This window comes from Grammomys surdaster, unplaced genomic scaffold (genome assembly GCF_004785775.1).
Source record: "Grammomys surdaster isolate TR1022 unplaced genomic scaffold, NIH_TR_1.0 137, whole genome shotgun sequence".
Classification (NCBI taxonomy): domain Eukaryota; kingdom Metazoa; phylum Chordata; class Mammalia; order Rodentia; family Muridae; genus Grammomys; species Grammomys surdaster.
This window is the reverse complement of record NW_021604595.1, coordinates 14,989,595-15,000,724: the sequence shown is the minus strand read 5'-3', so window position 1 is coordinate 15,000,724 and position 11,130 is coordinate 14,989,595. Positions and strand designations below refer to the sequence as shown.

The 11,130-nt window shown below is 41.8% G+C and overlaps 1 protein-coding gene across 1 annotated transcript; it reads right to left on the bottom strand.

Moving 5' to 3' along the window:
- On the bottom strand, positions 1–6,754 carry Fam217a (family with sequence similarity 217 member A). Its single transcript, XM_028763308.1, has 6 exons — positions 6,664–6,754; positions 5,587–5,671; positions 5,453–5,466; positions 4,622–4,696; positions 4,468–4,535; positions 1–1,536 (listed from the first exon to the last, which is right to left on the bottom strand). Exons 1-6 carry the CDS (start codon positions 6,724–6,726, stop codon positions 321–323), a joined length of 1,521 nt encoding a protein of 506 aa, XP_028619141.1. The 5' UTR covers positions 6,727–6,754; the 3' UTR covers positions 1–320.
- Between the last annotated feature and the right edge of the window lie 4,376 nt (positions 6,755–11,130).

Here is an 11,130-nt window from a genome sequence, read left to right as displayed (position 1 = left end):
AGAATAAGTCAATTATACTATTTATTAATGATGGAATCATTGGAAAACAATCACAACAAAAGAACAGTCTTCTGAATAGTGTGCTTTACTAAATGAGACATTTCTTCGAAGTATAACATACAAAAGATTGTCAATGTCAGTGAGGAAGCCCTTGACTGTATATAGAGTCAGCAGTGACATTCATGAGTTCTACCCATGTCATATCAAGGAATTATTTTGTAAGGGTGAGGTTTTTGTTTCTAATACCTGTGTCTCAATGATGAACCATATTTTAGCTGGGTTTCATGGAATAGATTCGCTCACATTGAGATGTATGAAAGCTATTTTTGGTCAGTGGGTGAGCACTTGCCCCTGGCTATAAGTGAAGGTGATAAGCAGTTTCGCTTCTGAATATAGAAAGATCTATTCAGTAGTATGCTTTTCCGGTGACATTTCTTTTTGGTCCTTGGCACTTTACCTTCTTCCCTTGGATTTTCAGGGAAGGACAGGGGTATAGGGGAAACTGGCATCGGGGACCTCGGTGCGAGGCATCTTGTTGAAACCGCTTTAGCCATTGGTTGAGTTGCTTGGGTAGTAGTAGCAGGCTTGGGTGGGGGTTCCTGGCAAGAGTTTAAAATGGAGTTTTTGGAATTCTTTAGATCATCATGAGCCACGGCACACTGTTTTGAAGTGGATGGACATTTTAGCAACTGTCTAGAGTTCGACTTACTTTTGCTCAAACTCCATTTGGAAACATTTTGTTCTGGCTTGCCAGAGTTGTTTTTTCTCTTGTCTCGATTTTTATCTATGCCAGAGGTCTGGAGAGTCGATGTTTCAGGAATCTTCAGTGGCTTGGCTTTCAGTGCAATGGCTTTAGAGGAAGAGGGTCGTTCTGCCATGGAGAACATGGTGCTGCAGAAAGTGCTTTGGAGCCTTGGCCTCTCTCTCTGTATGGTCATATGTTGTAATCTTTCCAGTTCTAATAAACGAATTATCAGACGCTCAATGGAACTTTCTGGAGGGTCCACTGCTGCCCTCCAGCTTTCACATTTTGAGAAGGCAAATCTGTGCAGGTCCAGAGTGTTGAAAGGGGCAGGGAGGAAGTCGGCATATACGGACACTTCGTCTGCTTCCTCTGTGAAAGCTCTCTCCACATGTTCTATCCTTTCTGGCTTTAACTTCAGGTCCATCTTTTTAAAGTAGCTGAGCAGAGAGTCATTCATTTTCTCGTTTTCGGACAAGTCACTCTCGTCTGTGATACTTTCTTCCACACTGCAGTTTCTGTATTTGAAATTCCAATTTGAAGCAGATAAAGAGTCACCATTGTTGTTTTCCATAGTTGAAAACGAGTTAATATGAAACTCATTTCTATCCTTAAGAAAGTCTCCATCAGCATAAGGCCAGCACAGACCTGCTGGCATTGACTGGCCAGGGTAAGCAATGACTTGCTTGCTATCTGTCAAACTCGGAATACTTGCTAATAAGTGGTTTACAGTGAAGAGCCTGGGACTGTTGGCTGCACTGAAGCCAGTTTCCACTGACGATTTTTTGAATTCTCTTTAAAAAAGAAAGATTTAATTAACTAATGACTTGTGGCTTGTTACAAGAATTTTAATGCTATTATGAGGCTGGAAAAAAAATGACTCAGCAATTAAGAGCACTTGCTCTTGTAAAAGACCTGGGTTCTCGGTTTCCAGCACCCACACGGTAGCTCACAAGCATCCATAATTCTAGTTTCTGTAGATCCATCCAGTGTCCTTGCTTTATCATCATGGACACCAGGTACTCATATGGCACATATATGTACATACATGCAGACAAAATACTGTAAAAAAAAACAAACCTCTAAAATAGTATTAGTAACTTTTTAATCAAAGAAAGACTGATGTGTAGCTTCCAGTAGCATTTATGTATATAGTAGCTACCTCTCAAAGAAATGTTGTTTACCAAGTATGTTTGAATTAAATGCAACTACACAAATGTCTTAAAATATACATTAAAAAACCTAATGGGCAACTCTGTGCAAGCGCAATGAAGCCCATGGTAATACCTTAAGACGACTAACTGCTGTTATGAGTATACACTTAAAATGGGTATCTTTAGATAGCATAGTGGAGAATGGCAACCTGTAGCTTTGAGTAGCACTGAAGTTAGAGTAAATACTATTGACCTTGAAGTAGATGAGGCTTTTAAAGACTGTATATAGGTTACTTATAAACACTTCTATGTTAAACATTGTGGTTTTTAAAAATTATTTTTATCAAACAATGAACTCAACAGTGTCTGTCAAGCAGACTTCATTCCCAATTGTGGTCCCTGGTAAGTTTTGTTCTTCTGAAGCCCTCTTAGGAGTAATAGCTCTAGACATTAAATTAAAATCATACTGGAAAAGTAATATAGAAAAGGGGATTAGGGGAAATACACCATAGAATGCTGGCTTTCTAGTTCGGTTTTTTCTTCATTGTTTGTACATTTGTTTATTTTAAAGACAGTGAGAGAGCAGGTAGCAGTCACATCCACCTGTGGAGCTCAGGAAATTAAGGCATTCAGACAGCTTGAGCCTAAGAATTTAAATCTAGACTGGATAGCAAACACACACATACACACACACACACACACATACACACACACACACACACACACACGCATGCACGCACCCATGCACACACAGAAGGGGGAAAGAGGGGGAAGGAGAGAAAAGAGAGAGATGGGAGGGAGGGAAGAAAGGAGGAGGGAAGGAGGGAGGGAGGAAAGAAAAGAGGGAGGAGCAAGGGAGAGAGGATAACTAGAAATAACTAACACTGAAGGATTTGATGCACCCGCTTGACATGCAGTCTCAAAGGCTTCTTAGTTCATGTCCAACGTTTAGTAAAAGTAACAATTTAAATCTTTAAAAAATACTTTCATTTCTAGCAAAAAGTGACTAAACTGTTCACTTAGCTAAATACTGAGAATGCCACTTTGCCTTTGAAACATCACAGGCAAAACCATTTGAAATCTATGGCTGTCAACAGACAGGAGCCCATGTAGTGCAGTGAGGAGAGACAAAAGTCAGGACGGGAGGAAGCCTTCAGCACCAGTGAGAGAGCCACATGGAGATGGCACAGTGCATCTCAGAGCTGCTCCAAGAAGTTGGAAGTTTCTTAAGACAGAACTCTGAACATTTGTACACACTAAAGGGGAAGTGGTGGCTACTTCGTTACTTTCTTTACTTGCTGATAATATACTGAGAAAACTCCTAGTAAAATACTTCATTGATACCACACTCCTATCTCAACAACAAAAGCCTACATAGTATCTAAAGCATGCCTACTAAACACATTCTTCTGGTTACTCCTCAGAACACTTGAGAGTGTCACACTGTGAGCTGTAGGAGTTCTTGCACGTCCTAACCATTGCACCACACTGCCATACTCAGTGTTTGTTCCTTCCATAAATGCAGTGCCCTTCATTTGACCTTTAACCTGAAACCTTGGCTCCCAGCAGACTTCTTTCTGATACAAGTAGACTTCTTCCCTGTCTCCTTCAGCACTGCCATTCCATTAGGACTTACTCCCTACAATTCCTTGTCATCTGTCTTGGTTGTCCCAAGCTTTAACATAAGGCAAGCTCTACTCTGGGGTTCATACAGGAAGCATTCTGACCAGGGGATGATGCTCACTCCCGCAATGAGCCACTGTATTGTTGCACTTGTATGAAAGAGGAGTAGAACTCAAGATGGCCATTAACTAGGAATACTGTGTGTGTAAAGTGACATAAAGCCGTGCCCAGTGAGAGCTCTCAACCGCACGTCGCTGATCTGAATCGTTAAGCAGCAGTCAGTCTGGCTGCTAACACAAGACAATAAACCAGAAAGTCAAACCGTTTAGAGGTCTGATAGGATATGTAAGATGTCCGAGCTTGCATTCAGCTCTGTCTGTTACTGTTCTACCACCAGTAGTGTGTGACTGGCAGATTTCTTAACTCTCACCATACGTCCTGTCTGTAAAAGAGGAATGCTGACTGCAGTCTACTGTGTTAGACTGATGGGAGGGTTCAATGAGTTTAAATGTATGGAATTAAGTAGATCCTAGCATAGAGAACTGCACTTTTGGTCCACATTTCCCTTCTCTCCAGTATAAGAAGGCCAGTGCAATCCATCTAAGCCTCATAGGGCTTTCAGTGCATATACACTGACTGTCTTGTGCTGTCTGCAGTCACTGGCTATTTTAGAGTGAATTTCTATAATTTTCTATTATTTGCATAGGATATCTTTTTTTCTGGTTGTGTTTGATCCTCATATCTTAAGTACTTAACAGGTATATTTAATTCAGTGGAATATTAAAAATCTATTTCCTGCTCGGTTTGGTGGCACACACCTTTAATCCCAGCACTTAGAAATAGATGTCTAAGTTCCAGGCCAGTTAGGCCTATACAGTAATATACAGTAAGACCCTATCTCTCCCCGACTCCCCCCTCTCACATTATATACATACGTAGTTTTCTTACCTTTTATCTATGGTACTTCCTTTATTAACAGGAGAACTCCATAGCTGAAATACCCCTTGATTACTGTTCTGCTAATACAAAAAGCAAACCCAGTGTTTAACAGCTGTGAGAACTTTAACAGCAGTTACTAAAGAGTATGAGGAAGAAATCATACCTGTGATCTACTGTGAGCATGCTCTGATACGGTCAGCTGCAATACCAGCTGTTCTGCCGGATTTTCCAGATGGTTCTACAAGGCAGCAGGAGACTTGAATACAACACAACCCTGTTTGCTAATCATGTTCTAAGTAAAATCCAATGTACGCCCAACTCTGTTGTTTTCAATACTGTTAAATAATGAGGCTTGGATACCACTAATATTATATTACAGTTAAATATTTCACATGTTTGTTATAAAGGATACATGGAAAGATTATGTTTACCCCAAAAGAGGATATTGACTATTTCAAATGCTTCAGGACATTTTAAGGGCACACACTACTTTTCCTATTGATAAGGACTAGAAAACTTCATTTACTCCTGAGTAAGTTATATTTACAACATTGTACTAAAAAATGCACATATAAAAATCTTGCTTTTCTTTCTTTTGAGATACTGGGGATTGAAACTAGGGCCTTGAACTCACTAAGTTATGCTTTCCCACTACTCTGTATCTCCAGCCACATTTTGTTTCTTACTTTGAGATAAGATTTCACTAGTTTGCCCAAGCAGATACTGAATTCACTCTGTACCACATACATCCCTCAGCCCCAGCTTCCCAAATACCTGGGATTACAGGCCTGGATTACCAGACCCATCCAAAATAGTAATTTAACGACCAGTTTATAACCCTGTAAAATGGCAATGGTTTTGACTTGTATAAAGAACTCTTCGGAAATAAACTTTCAAGTTTAACCCTTGAGAAAGAGAAAAATTTTAAAGAAGATCATGCAGAACATTTTCAAGCGGTACGTTTTATGAATTACTTTAAGCCAAACATCCTTACCTTGTTAGTCTTGCCTGAAAGAATGTATATGGAAAAAAATGTCAATTAATAGTTACACAAAATAGGTTAAGACATTAAATCCTTTAATCCGTGCGATTCTTGTGGATTTCATACACTCAGCCCAGTCTTCTTACCACCTGCCGCACCATCGTTTTCAGATAAGAAGCTTTCCTTTTCATCAAAGAGTTCTTCTGCATCATGGCTCCATTGAGAGAGATTCTAAAATGATATTTATTTTTAAGGATAAAGTTAGTATTGATGCATGTCCACTGGAGAAAGCCAGACAGAGGGCACCCTCGGCCTCCTCTGGGAGGCAGCCAGCACATCTTCAAGGAATGCACAGCTTTCTCTTTCCAAACCACCATCAGCTTGTTAATCCGGAGATAGAAAGGCTTTCACAGTATGTGGTATTGTCGAAAAGAGTGCTACGTGGGTTTTCAACACTGATTTTAAAAGTATAAGGAAACACTGTATTCAATGTGTCACTGGCACACGATGGCATTCACGCATGTGCACTGAGTGCCAGTCTGACGGGCCACAGCATCATCCATCAAATGCAGGAAATCTCCAAGCCTTGCATTATAGTCAGTATTAAGCAGCTGCTTGAGTATCATGCTTAAGGTTTGTATTTAGCCCTAAGCACAAATTAAAAAAAAAAAAAAGCCAACCAACCAACAAAAAAAAAAAAAATGGGGGTAAAGGATTGAAGAGGTGGCTCAGGGTGAAAAGTACCAACTCCTCTTCTTGAAAATGTGGGTTTTAATTCCTAGCTCCCAACTATCTGCTACCCAAGCCCTGGTGATCTGACGCCCTCTTCTGGCTTCCTATAGGCACTGCATGCATGTGCACAGACACACATGTGGGCAAAATACACATCCCATAAAAATGAAGAACACAATCACCTTTTTAAAAAGATGAAGGTGAGAACCAGATACTGGCATTTTGGACAGAATCCAATGGGTGCTCAAGCTTCCTTGGCCTGTGTATTTCTGGGATAGTGTCTGAAATGTTACATGTGAGGAAAACATCCTTATATTGAAATGGGAAGGAGACATTGAGACAACTGAGCTGTTTACATACTAGACCAAGGTGCCAAACGGGACAGCTCAGCACAAGCTGCTCACAAAGCAAAAGCAGAGGGTTATGGCCACAGTAAGACTCTGGGGCTCTGTCCCTGTCTCCAAAGTCTGGAATTTCAAAGCTTCGCATACCTCCTGAGAGATGCTGGACACAGGCAGGTTGGTGCTACAGGTCTCGTTGCCTTTTCTCCCCATTTTGTTGGAGCTGTTCTTCTGTTCCCTTAAGGTCCTATACAGGTGGTGGAACAGGTACACTTAGGGGAAGGTTGACATTTATATACAAAGAAGCTTGAGTTTTGTTAAGGAAAATTCTCAGAAGGGCTAGAAGTGTAGTTCAACGTCAAAGACGTTAGGTTTTAACCCGAGCATCACCACAACAATAAAGCTTAGAAAACAGAGTGACAAACCATATAGCATTAGAAACTAGCAGCAAGCCATACCAATACCAGGCAGAGACAAAAATAAATTGCAAGATCTAATTGACCAAATATTAGGAAGTGAACCCCAGAGTCTAGACGTCAGACAAGATGTAAGACAAACTGGAAAAACAAAAAACAAAAAAACAAAATACAGTGAGTTATCTCAAATTTAAAAATAGACCCCAGCCTATTTTAGTTATTCAAAACAAAATGTGCCCCACCCAAAAGCAAAACTAACCTTTCACATAAACCAGGCAAAAATCCCATGTACGTTCAGTAAAAGGCTCAGAGGGCCAGGCATTTTCTAATATCAAATTATTTGACGTCTAAAATTCCTGGTACTATTTACGATACACATATTTGATGGAGAGCTATATGATGATGTAATCGCTGGATTAAGTTCTGGATAATTAGATAAGTTACAAATCACTGAAGTGGCCTCTAGATCTGTCAGTAGTTACAGAGTATTGTCTCCAGGAAATATTTATAGTTCAGGTAGTCTGTAAACCAACAGGCAGTGATTCGTTGCAATATACATGTGGGATTCTGGGGCTAAAAAACCCGCAGAAGGCAGTAGGCTGCTAAGCAGAGGGCACTGCTGGAGATCACTCAAGTGTGTGCCCCACAGGAAGACAGGTCACTGGGAGGAACGACTGGAATCAAGGAGCCGGTTGACCACCAGCCAAGGGTCTGCATGTGGCACATCACCCTGCCCTCCAGGCTGTGACTGGCTTCCTGGCCCAAGACGTCAGGGAGTCTCGAGGGTGGCCTGGACTCTTACTCGTCCGCCTCGAAGGCCCACGTGTCCTGGCCGTCGTCGTTGTCCTCGTTGTCGTCGTCTTCGTCGTCCTCTTCCTGGTCTCCAGCCCAGGGCACGGGCTCCTCCTCTTGCTGGGCGAACAGCTCGGCGGGCTCTGGCTGGGCCCCAGCCTTCCTGCAGTGGGAGGACAGGGAGAGAGAACAGCGGCTACGGGCCGCGGGCGCCCCCGGCGGGGTCGCACCCGGGACCAAGCCGGGCTGCACGAGGAAGTGTCGCCCAGCAACTAGGGCAGAGCGCAGAGCCCACCACTCCATGTTCCACCCGGGCCGAGCCTCTTAGGGTATCTGGGCCGCCGGGCCTATCTCTTCCTTCTTAGACCTCTGAGAAACTTCTGGACTCTTGGAGACTACCTTCTTGGGCCTTCTTAAAATTTCTGGGACCTTTTAGGCCCTTTAAGGCCTCCCCGGGCCTTTCTCCATTGCTTTTCTTCCCAAGGGTCTGACCTTCCTTGTGACCTGTGGGCCTTCTCTACTCTGGTGAGGCGCCACAGATCCTCTTGGGGTGGGCTTGAGGACTCATGTAGTGGACAGTAGGGCTGTCTGGTAGCCATCTTCTGGCCCACAGATAAAGCCATGAGGTTTGCCTGACACATCCTAAACCAAACAGATGTCAGGCATCCCACCAATGCTTATAGTCCTTAAAACCACATATTAAATACTTAAACGAATAATAAAATAACACTAAATACTTAAAGAATAATACTCCTGCTGATATTATATCCCTAGCCTTAGCTTTTTTTTGTCTAAAATACATTTATATTGTAAGATGCCAGTTTTGTAACCCAAATGAGTATTTCTTGACATCTCTACAAATTAACAGAGAAATTTATACACACACCCATACATACAATAATTGAATTCACGTACATATAAGTGCCTTTCCCCAGAATTTGGTATAGGGAAAAATTTTTAAGAGCAATTTTATATATTAGCAAACAATTACCAAAAATGTCAGTAATGACATTTGAGGGGTTTTTATTTCTTTTATTTTTGAGGCAGGGTTTTTCTTTGTACCCCTGACTAGTCTTGAACCAGGCTGTGTAGACCAGGCTGGCCTCGAACTCAAGATCTCTGTTCTCCTAAGCTGCCAAGTGCTGGGATTAAAGAGATGTGTACTATGTCCAGCATTGAGAATTTTTTTAATCATTCGTTGATAATATTTTTGTCAGATTGAACACCAGGGCATGGCCAGCATCTAGTTCTTAGGAGTAGTCTCAAGACAGCCTTACTCTAAATATGCATTGTTTTAGCTCATACAGAGGGAGACCATTTCTTTCCCTTTCATTATTGAAGTAGAATAAGGTTGAATGTTCTCTGACGGATAGTATTTACCAATCTTTTCTTCAAACTGCACTACAGAAGATTTGTTATTAATTTACTTATGTGTCTGAGGAGTTCGAAGGGGTGTCAGATCCCCTGGAGTTAATATTACAGGTTGTTATAAACTTCCTGATTTGGGTTGCTGAGAATCAAACTTAGGTTGTCTACAAGAACAATGCATACTCTTAAGCACTGAGCCATCTCTCTAGCCCTCAACAGGAAAAGACAGCAAGCCTTGTGCCAGCCACTTGAGCATCCAGCAAGCCTACTTTAGCTTCTCCTTTTATGGCAGAGATGACGAAGGCAATGATAACAGGAAAGTGCCTCAACTTACATGTCTCTCTGTTGCACTGTGTTATTCAAAGGAATGACAAGCACACCATTTCTTAGTTGTCCTTCAGGGAAAAGATTATCATTTCTGTTGGTCTCTCAGTACCTTTCATATTTTGCTACTCACCATGCAGGCATGCACAACTTCAGAATCTCTGCCAGTAGGACTACATACACATTTTCTCAAAGTTGATCAACATTGTCTAATGAATAGTGTGTATTTTCTGTGGTGCTTAGATAGGATATTTAATCAGGGGCTAGAGAAAGAGCTCAGCAGTTCAGAGCACTGGCTGCTTTCCTAGAGGATGCAGTTTTGGTTTCTCAGCACCCACTTGGCAGCTCACACTGTAACTCCAGTCCTAAGGAATCTGATGCTCTCTTCTGGCCTCCTGTATCAGGCATGTGTGTGGTATGTAGACATGCTTGTAGACAAAACACCTATCCACAAATAAATAATTCATTTGACCAGTGGGAAACATTTCAAATCAGTGGTAGACAAATGGTATTTAGCATATCCTTTAGATTAAAAATTTGATTTTATTCAAACCCTCCCCTGCTCTCGTCTGCTGTACCTTTCAGTAGTAGCTGATTCTCTTCATCCCAACGTAGGCCTTTGTTTTGTGATCATTAATCATAAGCATCCTAGTTTGCGTGTGTGTGTGTGTGTGTATGTGTGTGTGTGTGTGTTTGTATAATTTCTCTTAAAGAAACACGAGTAAAATGTCTTTACTTTGAATGATTTCTTTTCTCTTTTTCTACTTGAAAGTTTTATTTTAAAACTCAGTGTTTGCCAGGAATAGTACCACATGCCTTTAATTCCAGCACTTGGGAGGCAGAGGTAAGCAGATCGCTGTGACTTCAAGGGTAGCCTGGTCTACAGAATGAGTTCTAGGACAGCCAGAGCTACATAGTGAGACCCTGTCTGGGGAAACAAACAAATAAACAAAAAACAAAACAAGACAAAAAATACAACAACAAAATTAACCTTTAATGTTTGCCTCCTTAACAATACTTAACTTATTTGGGTAGCTACTATATTATTTCAAAAAAAAACCAAGAAATTTTGTTTCGAGACTATTTATTCCTACAGTGAATGATAGTGATATATCTGAAAACATTTCCCCAGACAAGAGACACATACACAATGGCGATCCCCACCTCCTATGCAGGTGTTATAGCTGGTACTTTGAACATGTTCTCAGTCATATGTTTCCTATTTTATTGCTCTTACTACTGGACCTGGGTGTGCAGTTCCTCCTAAGCCTCTGGTTCTCTGGATGCCAGTGCAGAGCTATTTTATTGGCCATCTGGGAAGAGCTTACCTTGAGTTTGGGTCTACTTTCCCATATGGACTTACTTTGTGGTGCTAGGACTGGTGGAGCCGGGATCTTCTCTCTGGGAGTTAGGGCCCTCCCACCTCAGCTGCTGCGCGCCAAACACTCTTTTCAGGACGCTTCCTTTGAGAAACTTGGAGATGATCTTCTCTCTCTGAACGTTGCTGAACACTCTGCCTTCTGGGAGCCAGCTGGCCCTATCGAATGCACAGCTGTGGCTTGCTGGCAGCGGAAGGTGCTCTGGAGACACGGGAGCTCTCTTTGAAACGACGAGAACAACAAAAAGAAGAAAGACAGAAGGGGGGGGGAGGAGGAAGAAAGAAAGGAGAGAGAGAGAGAGAGAGAGAGAGAGAGAGAGAGAGAGAGAGAGAGAGAGA

Bases quoted from the DNA above. Each gene is read 5' to 3' on its own strand.
- Fam217a (XM_028763308.1), bottom strand. From the start codon at position 6,726: ATGGGGAGAAAAGGCAACGAGACCTGTAGCACCAACCTGCCTGTGTCC. The intron at 5,672-6,663 runs GTATGCGAAGCT...ATATCATTTTAG, and splicing joins TGTCCAGCATCTCTCAGGAG to AATCTCTCTCAATGGAGCCA. The intron at 4,536-4,621 runs GTATGATTTCTT...TTGTATTAGCAG, and splicing joins ATGCTCACAGTAGATCACAG to AACAGTAATCAAGGGGTATT.